Source organism: Dryobates pubescens, chromosome 16, assembly GCF_014839835.1.
Source record: "Dryobates pubescens isolate bDryPub1 chromosome 16, bDryPub1.pri, whole genome shotgun sequence".
Taxonomy (NCBI): Eukaryota; Metazoa; Chordata; class Aves; order Piciformes; family Picidae; genus Dryobates; species Dryobates pubescens.
Genome location: NC_071627.1, coordinates 13,106,595 through 13,122,099, shown reverse-complemented (window position 1 = coordinate 13,122,099; position 15,505 = coordinate 13,106,595). Strand labels below are relative to the sequence as shown.

Here is a 15,505-nt window from a genome sequence, read left to right as displayed (position 1 = left end):
CAAATCCAACCCAATTCAGCCCAACTCAATGCAAATCCAACCCAATTCAGCCCAACTCAATGCAAATCCAACCCAATTCAGCCCAACTCAATGCAAATCCAACCCAATTCAGCCCAACTCAACCCGAATCCAACCCAATTCAGCCCAACTCAACGCAAATCCAACCCAATTCAGCCCAACTCAACCCGAATCCAACCCAATTCAGCCCAACTCAACCCAAATCCAACCCAATTCAGCCCAACTCAACCCAAATCCAACCCAATTCAGCCCAACTCAACCCAAATCCAACCCAATTCAGCCCAACTCAATGCAAATCCAACCCAATTCAGCCCAACTCAACCCAAATCCAACCCAATTCAGCCCAACTCAACCCACATCCAACCCAACTCAGCCCAACTCCAACACAAAACAATCCAACCCAACTCAATCCTAATCCAACACAACACAATCTAACCCAACTCTGGCCTGGCCCAACCCAATCCAGCTCAATCCAGTTGAACCCACCTCACCCTAAACCCTCAGCAGAGCACCAGGACATGTGCCAAGAGCACTGGCAGCGCTCAGGGTGCTCCCAAACCATTTTGTGCACCCCCCCCACAAAATCAGCCAAGAGACAAGGGCCAGCAGCTCAAACTCAGGCCCATGAGGATCTCAGAAATGCCACGTTGTGTGGGTGGCCACCAGGCTGTGGGGTGGCCTGGCCATGGCCGGCTCATGAGGCTTGTGCTATTGAGTTGAAGCATGGCAGGACTGCTCCTGAGACCTCTGTTTCAGCAGGTACTGTGGCCTCATGGCCTCCTTTTCAGCAGATATTGTGCCTCCATGTCTCTTTTTGTGGGGTGGTTTAATGCCTAAACTGATGGAGAGGGAACAGAGGAGAGCCTTTACCTGCCAGCAGGTCTGCCCACCCTGCTCCCTTACCCTTGGGACTGATGACTTTGGTATTAAAGCATCAAATTCCATGTCAAGCTGGGTTAAAAAAATATTTTTTCTCTCTTGAATTTCTCCTGGTGGAATAAACCAAAGTTTACTCCAGCATTAAAGCTGGCCCCAGACAGGAACATTCAGCAAAGCCTTTCAGCCAAATTTTTCTCTTTGGAAAGTTTTCATTTAAGAGGAGAAGGGAGAAAAAAAACCCCCAAAGTATTCCCCTGCCCTCCTGTCAGAGCAATAACTTCTGCTGGCATTTATTTTCCTTCCTTCCAGATGACATCTCATAAACACATTTGCCTGGGACTTCTGCTCCCAAGAAGATTGGAGGTAGCACATCCAAAAGCTCCTGAGTGCCTCAGGAATTCACTCCCAGCTCAGAATAACTCCAGCGGCTGAGGAGCCAAAGGGCCACATTGCTCTGAAGGGTTTCACAGGGACAAGGACAGGCAGCAACCTGCTGGAGCTGGGGCAGCCCTGCTGAGGAGGTCCCTGAATACCATGGCCCTTAAAGATGCCTTTTAAGGTGTTTCTGATGGGACTGAAGCCCTCCTTTCTCCCTGGTTTGAGTTCCGCTGCAGTAGGAAGTGATGAGCTAAGAACAGCTGAGCAGGAAGGATGGAGAGCGGTGGTGAGACCCCTGCTCAAAGCCTCTGCAGCAAAGCAGGCTCTGCTGGGGGCTGGAATGTCCAGAAAGAGAAAGATCAGGGTTAGGTCTGGGTCAGAGAAGCAAGGGAGACAGCTCTGATTAACCATCACCTTCCTCAAACTAAAGCAGCAGCTGCTGGAAAGAGGAGTTGAGGGAAGCTGCCCCTCACCGCTGGGCTGTTTACTGGCTAAAGGCTGAGTCACATTTCAGGCAGAAGGCTGTGCTGAGAAAACCACATCTGAGCTGAAAACCACCACCCACTGAAGGCAGAAGGGACCATGCTGGAGGAGCAGCTCAGGATGGGATAGCCCCAAACACCAACAAACAGCTTGGACAGATGAAAGATTAAAATCATTAAGCTCTTTCCTTGCCCCGCCTCCCCCCGTTCCCCCATCCCCCTTCCATCAGTCCTTCCCATCCCTCTCCTGTTCCTCTGGAAGGGGGTGTCTGCACTGCTCATCCCAGCACCCGCTCTGAGCAGCCCCCAGCACTGGCTGGCAGCACCACAGTGACTTCTGGGGCTGGATCAGGCCCAGCTCAAGGCTGTGCTTCAGGAGAACCAACAAATGTTCACCATTAAATCCAGGGCTGGACGTGAACCGGCAACTCGCCAGCGAGACACCAGCTTTTACCTACAGACCCCTCAGCCCTCTTCAGCCAGCTCCTTACAGATGAAAACATGGCCACTCTGGAGGCTTCACCATTGCTTGAGGGTTGATGGCAGCCTCCCCAGCCCGGTGTGTCCCCAGAAGGGTTGGTGTGTCCTTAGGGAGAGGTTCCCACCCCGAGATGAGCCATACCACACCCACCCCAGAGATCAGGAAAATAAAGATCACCTTTCTCCTCTTTGCTTTTTTGGTCCAAGACAAAAGTCCAGGATGTTTAATTACTGTGAAAGAAACATCTTTAGGCCTGAACTTTCAGTTTCCCTCATCTCTATGTGACACCACAAAGCCAAGGAGAAGGCAGCCCAAGGCCAGAGGGTGGCTGTGGCTGTGAGTCCGTCTGCAAGCGCTCTGCTGAGCCGGGTTTCAAATGTCCTTCTCTTCTCTCCTTACAGCTCTTCTAAAAATATCAAATATAGATCTTTCCCTCAGAATATTTTAAGATACTCTATTTATACATTAAATCTGTCCAAAATAAAAAGTGACACATACAGCAACTCAGTCACCCCGAGTCTCCGGAATCAGTACAAAAAGACACGACACCGTCCCCACCCCGCAGCGTGGCTCCTGCTCCAGAGGCCCTCTCCACCAGCCAGCTGGGCTTTCCCCACCACTGTCCATGACAAAATACCATCCTTCCAGCCCTGGACATGCCACCTGGCCAGCCTGGCTCTGCAGTCCCATAGGACTCCTTCTCTTACCCTTTCACTTAGAAGAGACCCAAAATCACAGAACGGTTTGGGTTGGAAAGGACCTTGAAGATCATCCAGTTCCCAGCCCCTGCCATGGGCAGGGACACCTCCCACTAGACCAGGTTGCTCAAGGCCTCATGCCACTTGGCCTTGATCACCTCCAGGGAAGGGGTATCCACAACTTCCCTGGGCAATTTGGTCCAGTGCCTCCCCACCCTCACGGTAAGGAGTTTCTTCCTCCTGGACTGGTGAGGGATTTGCAGACTCACTCTGCCAACCACTCGCCGCATCCATGGAGACACAAGCATCTTCTGCAGGGCAGGACCAGAGTGGTGGTGGAGCCAAAGGGCTTGTTCTTAGTTCTTTGTAGACCACAGCTTGGCCACCCCAACAACAAATGTCCTGTGAGGATGGAAATAATTGACCTTGCACAACCAGTACTGCACAGACTTGGCACGGACAGGCGACGTGCCAGGCTGCAAGCAAGGAGACCACCACAACAAAGCGACGGTGGAGAGTGGCAAACGCAGCTCCAAAATGGCACAGCAGCAGCCTGGGCATTCACAGAAGCGTGGATGGATGTGCTTTGGAAAGGGCAGACACAACCCATCAGTCCAGCCACAGGAGGGGTGCTCCTGGCGAGCTGCCTACAGCCCTCCAGGAAGGAAAGGGCAAGAAGCACTGACCTGCACCTCACAAACCCCAGAACCCTCAACAAATCCAGCAGCAGACCTGGAGAGGTTTGGTCCAAAATCTTCTCCCCTCCACCCTGACAAGCGCTGGCAGCTCTCAGCCACCCCTGTGCCCACCCTGCAGAGCCCACTGAGCATCTCGCTCTCGCCTGCAAGAGCAGATCTCTGCTGGGGCAGGGCAGGGCGGCCACCACCTCACCGGCGCTGCCAAGGGGAGCTCAGCCTCATCCCAGCTGCTGCTGCAGGCCCAGCCTGCGGTTTGATGTCAGCCGCAAGCACCTCACCCCTTCCCCCGTGGCATGAGAAGGGCTGGGCTGCTCCTGGGCAGCACAGGAGAGCTTCACTTGGGCTGGTTGGAAAGCAGCGAAGAGCCTGGGCGCAAAGGACTCCTCACTGCTGACTGCTCTTTCTCCAGAGGGAAGGGCGATGGGTTTGGGTTCCTCAGCTCCCACTGAAGCTCTTTGCAGGCTCCCAGCAGGGATCATCAGTGTGGTGGCTTCTCTCCTGCTGGTCAGAGTTTGCAGGCTCAGAGCAGAGAGCCGCTGCGCTGCTGGGGTTTGTTGGCTGCTGGGAGGGCTTCCAGCGGGGACATGGGCTTCGGGCATCACCTGCCTCTGCTCGGGGCTGGAGGAGGTGAGGCGTCCCCAGGACCACTCGCCCCACAGCCCCAGCACCACAGGAGACACCAAGGAGATTATCCACACAAACATTCATCTCAGCGGGCACAGGGCGGTGCTCGCCCCGCGCTGCACGGCGGCAGAGAGCAAAGTGGTCTGCAGGATGCCACCAGCAGCTGCCATGGATACCATGGAAAGCTCAGCAGTGGCCCTTCAGATGCCCAGAGTCATAGGAACTCCACGTAGTTCTCCGGGATTAATCCTGTCTTGCCGTTGAGGGTCCCTTCCAGCCAGCCAGGCTCCTGGGATGGGTGAACTGCAGGGGAGAAGGAAAAGGCAGGTTGGACCCAGACAATCGTCATTTTGGTTGGAGAAGACCTCTAAGATCATCAGGTCCAACCATCAACCTAGCACAGCCAAGTCCACCACTGAAGCATGGCCCTAACTGCCACACCTGCACAATGGGATGGCAGTACCTGAGGAATGGAGACTCAAACACCTCCCTGCGCAGCCTGTCCCAGTCTTTGAGAACCTTTTCAGGGAAGAAGCTTCTAATGTCCAACCAAAACATCCCCTGGAGCAACTTGAGCCTCAGATTGAGCCTTCCTTCTCATCTTAGCCCTTGTTTCTTGAGAGAAGAGACCAACCCCCACTGGAACTTCAGTTACAGGAAACCTGGACTTCACAGCACATCTCAGGCACTTGGTACCTGAGTGCCCTCACTGTGGCAGTAAATGTGCTGAGGGAACTGGGGTTGTTCAGCCTGGACAAGAGGAAGCTGAGGGGAGAGCTCACTGCTCTCAGCTTTCCGAAAGGAGGTTGGACTGAGGAGGGGGTTGGTCTCTTCTCCCTAGTATCAGGTGATAGAAGGAGAGGAAATGGCCTGAAATTGTGCCAGGGGAGGGTTAGGTTGGACATGAGGAAGAATTTCTTTGCTACAAGAGTGGTCAAGGATTGGAACAGGCTGCCCAGGGAGGTGGTGGAGTCCCCATCCCTGGAGGTGTTCAAGAAACCTGTGGCAAATGCACTTGGGGACATGGTTTAGTGGCCATGGTGGTGCTGGTTTGATGGTTGGACTTGATGACCTTAGAGGTGTTCTCCAAGCCAAACAATGCTCTGATTCTGTGCCCATGGTACATTGCTGTGGTTGGGTTTCCCAACCCCCTGCATCAGGCTGTTTCCACCCAGCAGAGCTGCTCCCCCGGCCAACGTGAGCCTTGGCCGTGCTGCCAGGTGATCAGAACATGCTGTATGGTTTTCCCCTTGAATAATCCATTGATTTTAATCTAGCAAACACAATGTGTTGAATTCAAGCTGGTTCCCCTCCTGGCTGCTCTAATTCCCACGGGCTCTCCAAGGGGAGACCATGTTTATTTATCAGGTAGCCCTGGAGCTGCTTAGCAAACGTATTTTCTTTCACTCACATGTCCTCATTCTCTTCCCCTTCCTGCTGGATCCTCACATATATCACAGGGCATGTGGTTGCAGCTTCCCAACTGACAATGCTCAACAAATAAAAGCCAGGAACTCCCTGGACAGTGATCAAAAGTCTTTTCTTTACACTGGGATTACAGCTCAGGCAGAGCTGCTTGGCTCTGTGGGGCACTACCTCTGTCCCTTGATGCAGGAAAGAGAAAATCTAAGTTCATTAACATCCTCTCCAGAAGTCTGACTAACCAGAGCCTACCTCTTCAGCTCTTGGTATCCAGAAGGAGAAACAAACAAGCTGCTTTTCCACCTCCTTGCATGAAACACCATAGCAGCTGCACGCGTTCCTGCTGATGATACTCAGAACCCAGTCTCAAACCCCTCTCAAACCCCTACCCAGAGAACCAGAGAGGGATGGCTCTGTGTATGGTAAAGTTTGGTGTCACACAGGGCTCCACCCTGCTGTCACCCACTGCTTTCTCCCTTACATTTAGATCAAGGGCCCATGGCCACGTGAGAGACACAATGTGGTCACACACCCAGCATGGCACAAGCAGACAAGGTCTGTGCGGTCCTACCTCACTCTGATGCATTTTGTGACATGGTGAAGAGCTGGGACATGCCTACTGCAAGGTCTCCAGTAACTCCAGTGAGCAGCTGGAGCATTGGGCAGCTGCCAGGAAGGCAAACTGCAAGCAGACAAGGCCGGCAGCGGGCACTGGTGGTGCTCCTGCCTGCCAAGGATACAGCATCACACAAAGGTGACACTGTGCCCCACCAAACTCCCTTTGTTTTTCTGATTTGGATCACAGCCTGCACTTTGCACTCCCAAGGGTGGCCTGGAGAACCTCCATGCAAGGCTGTCCCTTCCAGAATCCCAGCATGGTGGGGGGGGGGAGTTGGAAGAGACCTCTGGAGATCACCCAGGCCATCCACCTCGCTAAAGCAGGGCACACACAGCAGCTTGTGCAGGACCACAGTGTCCAGGTGGGTTTGGAAGCTCTCCAGAGCAGGAGACTCCACAAGCTCTGTGGCAGCCTGCTGCAGGGCACCGGCACCCCCACACCCAAGGAGTTTCTCCTCCTGTTCAGATGGAACCTCCTGAGCTGCCATTTGTGCCCCCTGCCCCTTGTGCTGTCCTCGGGCAGCACCGGGAGGAGCCCGAGCCCCTCCCCTGGCCAGCAGCCCCAGCCCAGCACTGACCGTTGTCGAAGATGGTGCCGGCGGTGAAGGAGAGCTCCGAGTCGTGCTCTGCCTTGCAGGCGTAGAGGGCCCGCGCCTTCCGCAGGGGAGAGCTGCAACACAAACCATGGGCTGGCATCAGCGCCCCCCGCAGGCACACACCGCTGCCCTCACAGGGGGCCACCGGCTGGGGACGCTGCGGCTCTGCGGAGGTGCCAGCTGGCGCTGCCTGAGGGACCAGTGAGGAGGAGACCGGAGGCGGCCTCGGGATGAGTCTCTACACTGCAAATCCCAGCTGCAGCTCAGCTGGCACTGCCAGGAGCGGTGCCCATACCCAGTGCCCATGCAGTGGGCAGCCCCAAGCAAAAAGGGCCCAGGACAGCGCCAGGAGCTAGACAAGAGGAGCAGAGCAAGGCCCCGGAGATGTTCTGTGACCGTCTGAAGTGCCAGAGTGAAGGTGGGCAGCGGGTGACTGTCCAGGGCTTTGGCAGTGCCCTGCTCGTGCCAAGCACATCACTCCGAGAGCAGCTGGGAGAATTTCAGCAGGAGGAATTAGCACCTGGGGAAGGGGGTTTCAAAAGAGAGAAGCAGGGAGGTCCGTGGAGAATTTGGTGCACTTCTTAGGAGGCTGTACCTAGAGATAAAAGAGATTCACCCACCATGAGATGGCAGCGGGAAGTGCCAGCCCGCCCAGGCTGCAGGGGCAGCCAGAGATGGAGCAAACCAGCAGCAGAGGCAGGGAGAAAATGCAGGACCTCAGACCCCACCAGCAAGGCATCAGCATGTGGAGCTGTCCTCCGCACCTCCAGCCCCCCACTCATCCTTCTGGGCTCCAGCAAGGCTGGTGGAAAGCTGGGACACTGCCAGGTCATGGGCATGGGCTGCCCGACCAGCAGGATGCAGCACAGAATGCACTGGGTTGGAAGGGACCCTCAAAGCTCATCTTGTCCACCCCCCCCTGCAGTCAGCAGGGACACCTCCAAGCAGAGCAGGTTGTTCAGAGCCCCATCAAGTCAGATCTTGAATGTCTCTAGGGATGGGGCCTCAACCACACCCCTGGGGAACCTGTTTCAGTATTTCACCACCCTCATTGTGAAGAGCTTCCTCCTGATGGCCAACCTAAACCTACCCTGCCCCAGCTTTAAATCATTGCCCCTCATCCTATCACCAGAGGCCCTTCAAGACAGTCCCTCCCCAGCCTTCCTGTAGATCCTCTTCAGATACTGAAATGCAGCTCTAAGGTCTTCCCAGAGCCTTCTCTTCTCTAGGATGAACAGCCACAACTCTCCCAGCCTGTCCCCACAGGGGAGGTGCTTCAGCCTTCTGATCATCTTTGTGGCCTCCTCTGGACTTGCTCCAGCAGGTCCATGTCCTTTCTGTGCTGAAGACTCTGGACACAGAACATCATCAGTGCTGCAGGAGGCTGCTCAGCTATGGTACAGCCAAAGGAAGTGATGGAAGTGACCCAAGAGCTGCTGGGGCAAGGACCAAGGTCTCGCCATTTCTCGGGTCAGTGGTTGTGGAGCCTCCTTCTCTGAAGACTTTCAAAACCTGTTTGGATGTGTTCCTGTGCAACCTGATCTAGGAGTACCTGGGGGGTTGGACCAGATGATCTCCAGAAGTCCCTTCCAACCTCACCCTCTGGGACTCTGGGATTCTGTTTCACCAATTTCTGTCTTTTGGAGGACTTGAGCTTGCTCTGCATCTGCCAAAGAGATCCCAGGGAAGCAGCACGCTCTAACCTCCTGGCAGAAGTGGTTCAACATCACCCAGAAAGCATGAACCGAGGCAGCTGTGAGAGGTTTTGGTTTTGCTGAGAAGAGAACCTTAAAGCTGAGGACTCTCCTCTCCAAATTCCAGCTGGCTGACACGAGCTGGTGCCAAGCACTTGAAACCCAGGATGGGCAAACACTTGTCCCACTGCAGAGGGTCCCAGGGAGGCACCACCCACACAGAGTCTCATTTGTGGAGACTTGTCAGGTAAAAACCAGAAGGTATTTTCAGGTGTAACCACCTTGAATTATTCAAGTTGTTGTTTTTCTCCCCCTGGAATGACTTCTGCAGCCTGCCCCTCGCTTGCTAGCTGCTCTCCAGCTGTGACTGCTCCCATTGGAACCCTGCAGGGCTTTCAGGCACTCCAGCACATGGTTGGTATCTGCCTCCAAGCATGGCACAGGGCCAGCAACGCACTCAGGATCTGCCCCCACCAGCCCTTGTGCTGTTTTGGGGGATGATGAGGGTCCCCTCCCACAGGGGGGAAGGCTGCTCGGGTGGCTTTGGGCTGCTGTCAGCCTTTGGAGACACAAAGCAAAGCAAGGCAGGCACCCTGCTGGGCTGGCAGCTGCTGAGCAGAGAGCCCTGCTGTGGCTGGAGGTGCTGGGAGGAGCTCGCTCTGCACTGGTAAGGAAAGAACTGGTTGGACACGTCCCAACCCCAGGAGGTGGCTGGAGGTGGACCTCCCTCGACCTGCTGGCCACACTCTTCTTCATGCACCCCAGGAGACCACTAGCCACGAGGGCACACTGCTGGCTCACGGTGAGCTTGGTGTCCACCACACTCCCAGGTCCTTCTCCACAGAACCGAGGCTCATTATTCCTTGCAGTTCCAAAGGCTGGCCATTCCCTGCAGCACCCAGGATGGCACCACAGCTCTTACCTGTTGCAGAGGACTAAAGCCACCCCCAGGAGCTGCGGTGGCTGGGCATGACCAGAGAAACCACCGGTGACATCCAGCACTGTGACCGTGACCACGGGGCTCAGGGGGCACCCGCTGTGGGGCTCAGGGGGGCACTCAAAGGGCGCCCCTGGGGCTGGAGGCGGCTGGAAGCTCCTCTCTTGCCGAGTGCAGATAGCTGCAGGTGGGGTGGGGTGAGCAGGAAGCCAAGGGGACAGGCAAGGCAGAGTGGGGGGAACTGGAGAAATCCAACAGAAAACAGCCAAAGCAACAAAGAGCAAAGCGAGTTGTGCAACAGACCTGATGGGGGATGAGTCGCTGGACGTAGAGGAGGTGGGCATAGGGCTGGATGGCGCGGAGAACATGGGCCAGGACGGTGAGAGGGGTGACGTTGGGCTTGGATTCTGAGGGCTGCAAGACAGAAGCAGATACCTGATCAACGTGCAGCCAGCCACACACACAGCCACCCGGGCACAGCCGTGAAATGAGGGGCTCGGACCTGGGGAGAGCCTTGGAGCCGCATCTGCATCTCTCCGGACAAGAGGAGCTGGATCTTCAGCAAGCCCTGCGCCACCACCCCGGCCGGCCGGCCCGGCGCTCGCAGCCAGCCCACTGCCCACCACTTACCTGCCCCGCTTTGTTCCCCCCAGCTGCTGGGAATGGGCACAGAGAATGGGATTTCCTGGCATTTCTGATGCCTTTGAGCTGCCTCCATCCCCCTTCTGTACGGCACTTGTGGTGCTGTCAGAACCGGGGACCTGCTCCGCCGTGCCCGCTCATGACCTCCAAACGGGTCTGGGAGCACAGAGGAGTTGGTTATCTGCAGGATGGAGCCAGCCAGGGCTGGTGTTTCCAGGCTGCCATCCCAGGAGAGCTAGCAGGAGAAAACCTCCAGCTCACATCACCCTGCAAGCATCAGCAGCACCAGAGGGCCCTCAGACTTGGTGGCTACTGAATACATCAGGCAAAGAGCTCTCTGGTCTAGGGCTCCTGCCCTGCTCATCCATCCAGCACTGTAAACAGGGATGGATTTTCCACAGTTTACACTGAAGCCCTCTTCTTCCCCTCCTGCAAACTCCTCACCTTCAAGCTACAGCTGCCAACTGAAGTTGAGTCAAGTTACTGAACTAGTAAATGAAGACAGAAGTCAAGCACAAAGTAAGCTTGGTTCCTTCACCACTGCTCAATGTAGGTCACTCTCAGGGTCACCAAAAAGCAATTATTGTACTACAACACCAACTGGGCTCTGACTCATCTGCTGCTGCTTTCAGGCCCAGACTCATCTCTACCTTCCAATTCAGGCTCTAAGCTCCATCCCTGCTAGAGCACTAAGAAAAACTTCTCTGCACTCCAGAAGCACCTGCAGAAGTTCTGCAAAAGCAGCATCATTTAGGGCTTTTTTTCTGAGCCTCTGGTACCTCTGATCACACAGGGCTGTGATCATGGAGTCATGGAACAGGGTGGGTTGGCAGGGACGTTCAAAGCTCATCCAGCCCAACCTCCCTGCAGTCAGCAGGCACATCTGCAACTAGAGCAGGTTGCTCAGAGCTCCAGACCACCTGACCTCGAGTACAAGCTCATAGGCAATGCTTGGGCTGTCCTCATTCCCATCCCCATCTCCATCCTTAATCTGGGGGCACCCAAAGGAGAAAGAAGGGATGCTGGGGTGGGGAGCTCCAGAGTATGCAGGGAAACCTCAGTCCTGCAGTAAGTTTATGGGTCACACCAGAGCAAAGGGATGCTGGAGGGAGGACCAGGACTGCAGCAGGATTAACGGCACACCAGTGGCCACAGCTTCATCTCTTCTCCTTTGGGAGACATTCTCAGGGAACTGGCACTTCTCTGGGGGAACAGGGTGAAGCTGCTGTCAGGGTAAGTCCTGAGGTGGAGAGAAAGGTGGCACATGTGTGGAGAGGGACACAGTCTTCCCTCTCAGCTCCAGGAGGCAAATACAATTTGTCCCAAAGACCTGTCTGGGGTCATAAAATAATTTCCTAGAGAGATGTGACTCCCATTTCCTCTTGTCACCATGTGGTGTGCAGTGATGTGCCTCCTCCACATTCAAGGAGAAGCCTCCTGAGGAGCATGGCTTGGAACAGTAGCCAACTTGGGAAAAAAGTCCCAGCCTCCAGGAAGGATGAAAGCAAACCCCTCCCCTCCACACCAACCAAACCAGGCAGCACCAGCACACACACAGCTGAAACCTTCCCCAGAAGATGAAGACTCTGTAGCAAAGATGAAGGGTCAGCTCATGCTCATTCAATACCTATCAGATCACAGCAGCAGGAGTCATACCCTTCAGCCCCTAGCTTCTGCTCAGGATGAAATGTTTCACGTTCTGTCAGAGACCTGGGTGTCACAAACCTTCTTCCATTTCAGGCTGAATGTAAAACCTCAGCCTCCCTTGTGCAAAAGCTCCAGCCAACCTCACCCAGCAGGTTCTCCAGCCAATATTTCTGATTAACCTTGGAGCTGCTGTCTTCCCTTCAGCTTGAGTTACAGCTTAGCACCTTAAAGCAAAAATGTCCCTCCAGCCCATGCCTCTGTGCCACCACCACCCCAAAGCCTTTCTTATCTGCACCAGGTTCATCTCTGGGTGTTTAGCTCTTCCTCTACACCAAGAGGCTCGTGACCCTCACCAGTGGTTCCTGAATGCCCTTCCACATGCCCATGAGTAAGGCTGGCAGCCAGTGCTCCCTGGCATTCTCTGATGGTGACAATTCAAAACTCAAAGGATAAATCCACGGATTGGGTCCAATTCCTAGGGGGAAAGTGCCCAAAGTGCCCATGTCATAAATACCACCACTGCAGTGATACCTTGAGAATATCAAAGAAGGTTCAGTTGTTGGCATGAGCTCCTCTGAGGTCCATATCTGCTTTAAGGCCAAGCTCTTGGCTTCTTCCCTCCTGGCAGATGCTGTGTCACTAGATTCAACACAAACAAAGGACTTCCCTTTGCAATTATGGCCCAAAACTTTATTGCATCAGAAGATTACATGTGCATAGAAATGAGATACAGGTCAAAACATGGTTGGGCTTCTCCCCCTGAGAGTGACCACCAACACCCACCAGCCCTCTGGCCATAGCTCCCACCAGCTCTGCAGGCAGCAGGCTCCACGAGGACACCTCGCTGGCCCACCAGCGATGCTGCCCCTGCACCGTGGGACAGCCACCACCTCCCTACCAGCCCTGCTCCTCCTCACAGCGTGACTGAAAGAAAATCTGACCATGCAGGGCTCCAGGACTAGGAATTCCCAAAGCATTTTTTGAGATGAAGTAATTTCCAAAGAATGCAGCTCTTGCTACTCAGAAAGTCTTCTCTGTCATCGCCCCACCAGCTGCGCAGCCTGCTCCTGAGCGATGCCAGCAGTGGGATTCCCAGAGCTATTCCTGTGATGCTGTGGTACCAAAGCCCTACAGCAAGAACCAGCACTCAGGGCTGGCCTCTACCCAAGAAGCTATGGGTAGTTTGGAGCAGGATTTGTGCGTCTCTGGATCCTTGGTGGCAAAGACAACACCCTTCATGTCCACCAAAACAACTGAAAGAACTATCAACTAATGTCAGCACATCAAAGTTCCACCTAGACAGGAGGAGAAACTTCTTTGGTGTGAGGGTGCTGGAGCCCTGCAGCAGGCTCTCCAGAGAGGCTGTGGAGTCTCCTCTGGAGAGCTTCCAACCCCACCCTGGCCATTGTGATCCTGGGCAAGATGCTGTGGGTGCCCTGCTTTAGCAGGGCACTTGGACTGGGTGATCTTCAGAGGTCCTTTCCAACCACACCATGCTGGGATTCTGGGATTTTATGACACATGAAAAAGGAGAAATGCTTGTAGAGCACAGGAGCAGTGATGCTGTTTTGGGGGATCAGAGGGGAAGCAGAAACATCCCTTTGAGGTGAGATTTGTGTGATTCTGCGTGGGTTTTACATCTGAAGACCATCCTGCTTCAATGAGGTTGCTCACAGAAGAGATGAATGTGGTCCTGTGATGACTGAGCTATCCCATGGTCTTCCTCTGCAAGTCCTTCCAGCACATTTCCTCAGGAAGAACAAATGGACACTCCAGAATCCACCTGGGCTGGCCTTCCCAGCACCTATGGACCTCAGAGCTATGATATGCATGAGGGGTTCACCTCCCTTCCGTGAAATGCAGGAACTCTTTCAAGACACTGCTGGAGTGTCACCCCCCTGAGGTGCCTGTCTCACTGGAGAGGTCAGTGCACACAAGTGGCCAGACTGCTCTGAGGTCTCTGGCATTTGGGAAGTGCTTTTCTTGTGGGATCCAATTTCCTTTCTGTTTCTCGTGGATAGAGCAGGGGTGGTGAGAGGCTTGGAGGCAATGTTGGCTGCTGCCTGCTTTCAGCTCTGCCTGCAGAAGGCAAAAGTCATCTGGACCTTTGTTGTTTTCCTTCTTCTTACTCTGGAGGACTTTGCAAGGGACTCTTCCTGTTGGGTGCAGAGTGGGGGGAAAAGAGGGGAAAAAAAAGCTAAGAACCAAAACCACCAGAACCAGGAAACACAGAAGTGGCTAAAATGAGAATCTTCCAAGGTGAGTATGAAGAGGCAGCAGAAGGAAATCCATGAGGCTGTAGCCCAGCACATCCCAAGGCTTTCACCTTTCTTGATGGTCCATCTGAGCCCCTTGAATGCAGCAGCTGTGACCTGCAAGCCAGTGAGGAGGTAAAACCACCCTGCAAAGGGCAGGGTGTGGGAGGGCATTGTGCCATAGTGGCTGCCTACCAGCTGCAGGAGCACTTCAGTTCCATCTGACCCTCTGGCTGCCCCATTCTTCCAGCCAAGGGTACTCAGAAACAGCTTTAGAAGCTAAGCCCTCGTGCCTGCTGCTCGCTCTGCCGTCCCCTCTCTGATGTTTAGTTTGCTGCCTGGCCACACAGAGACAGCAGCAGTTCTTGTCTCCAGGCTCCAGCCTCCTTCCCAGTTGCCTTAGCTAAAAAATCTCTTGTCTAACCCTTTCTCATAACCTCACTTCGACTCCTCTCTCTGCAGCCTCCCTGTCCAGACTGCCTCTGGCTTTTTCTTCACACAGCTCAAGTCCTCAAGGCATTTACAGCTCTCAAGAGCTATTCTCAGCAGGGCTTCCAGACAACTTCTGCTGCTTTGTTCTCCTGGCTGAGAGGACACCAGTTCCACTTCAAAAACGTTTGCAACTTCTTGTTTATTTTGGTGGAACTCAGGGCTATTTCTGACAGAGAACATCTAATGACCATGAATGGGCAGAGCCTGCTGATGAGCTGCAGCCCTTTCATGCAATCACCTCCAGAATAAATAACAAAATTCCAGCCTGACATTATCAATACCTGACTGCTTCAAAATACATCAAAACCCTCCCAGCCCCTTACCTCCTGACCTGTTCCTATGAGACAAAGCTGCAGAACATGAAGTTCTTCTCCAGGCTAACCAGAAAGGAAGAAAAAAAACACAGTATAGCATCACTTAAAGTCTTCTAACATGAGGCCAAGAGTGCAGCTCAGCAGCAGATGTGGCTCTGTTGGCTAAATGAGATGGGAGGCAGCTTTGGGTTAAGAAGCCCATGAAGTTCATGCAATGCTGCAGGCCCTAGCACAGCTCAAGGTGCGGAAGGATGAGCTCCAGCAAGCGAGTCCCCAGGCTCTGCCTGCCCTGCCGGTGAGTGATGGCATCACACAGGGCCCCACAGGTGACCATCAGCACACAGGGCTTCACACTGGCAGGATTCTTCCTCTGGCTGGAAATTTAAATGGAAGAGAAATGCTGCTAGAACTCTCTCCAGTGTTATTCCCTCAGGTGCATAATCACTCAGGTGGACAACAATGACACACTTAGGGGAAGAAGCAGCCAAAACGCACTGTGGTCAACATCACTTGACCAAAGAGGTCCAGAAAAGTGCATCTCCTTCAGGGTGGACTTTCCCATGGCTCCATTTATTAATTCCTCTGTCTCCATCAGCACAGATTTAGAGGCTCTTCTTTTGGACCAGATGG

At 54.1% G+C, this 15,505-nt stretch overlaps 1 protein-coding gene across 2 annotated transcripts in view; it reads right to left on the bottom strand.

The window, feature by feature from the left end:
- Positions 1-3,125: 3,125 nt before the first annotated feature.
- ARHGAP26 (Rho GTPase activating protein 26) overlaps positions 3,126-15,505 on the bottom strand; it is a 136,071-nt gene continuing 123,691 nt past the window's right edge. The window contains exons 21-23 of one of the 2 annotated variants that reach the window (XM_009902306.2): positions 9,829-9,939; positions 6,877-6,968; positions 3,126-4,561 (exon numbers count right to left, since the gene is read on the bottom strand). In XM_009902306.2, coding sequence (XP_009900608.2) covers positions 4,473-4,561; positions 6,877-6,968; positions 9,829-9,939 — 292 coding nt within the window. In that variant the 3' untranslated portion in view covers positions 3,126-4,472. The remainder of the gene's footprint in view (positions 4,562-6,876; positions 6,969-9,828; positions 9,940-15,505) is intronic. The other variant, XM_054168466.1, reaches the window with a different exon arrangement.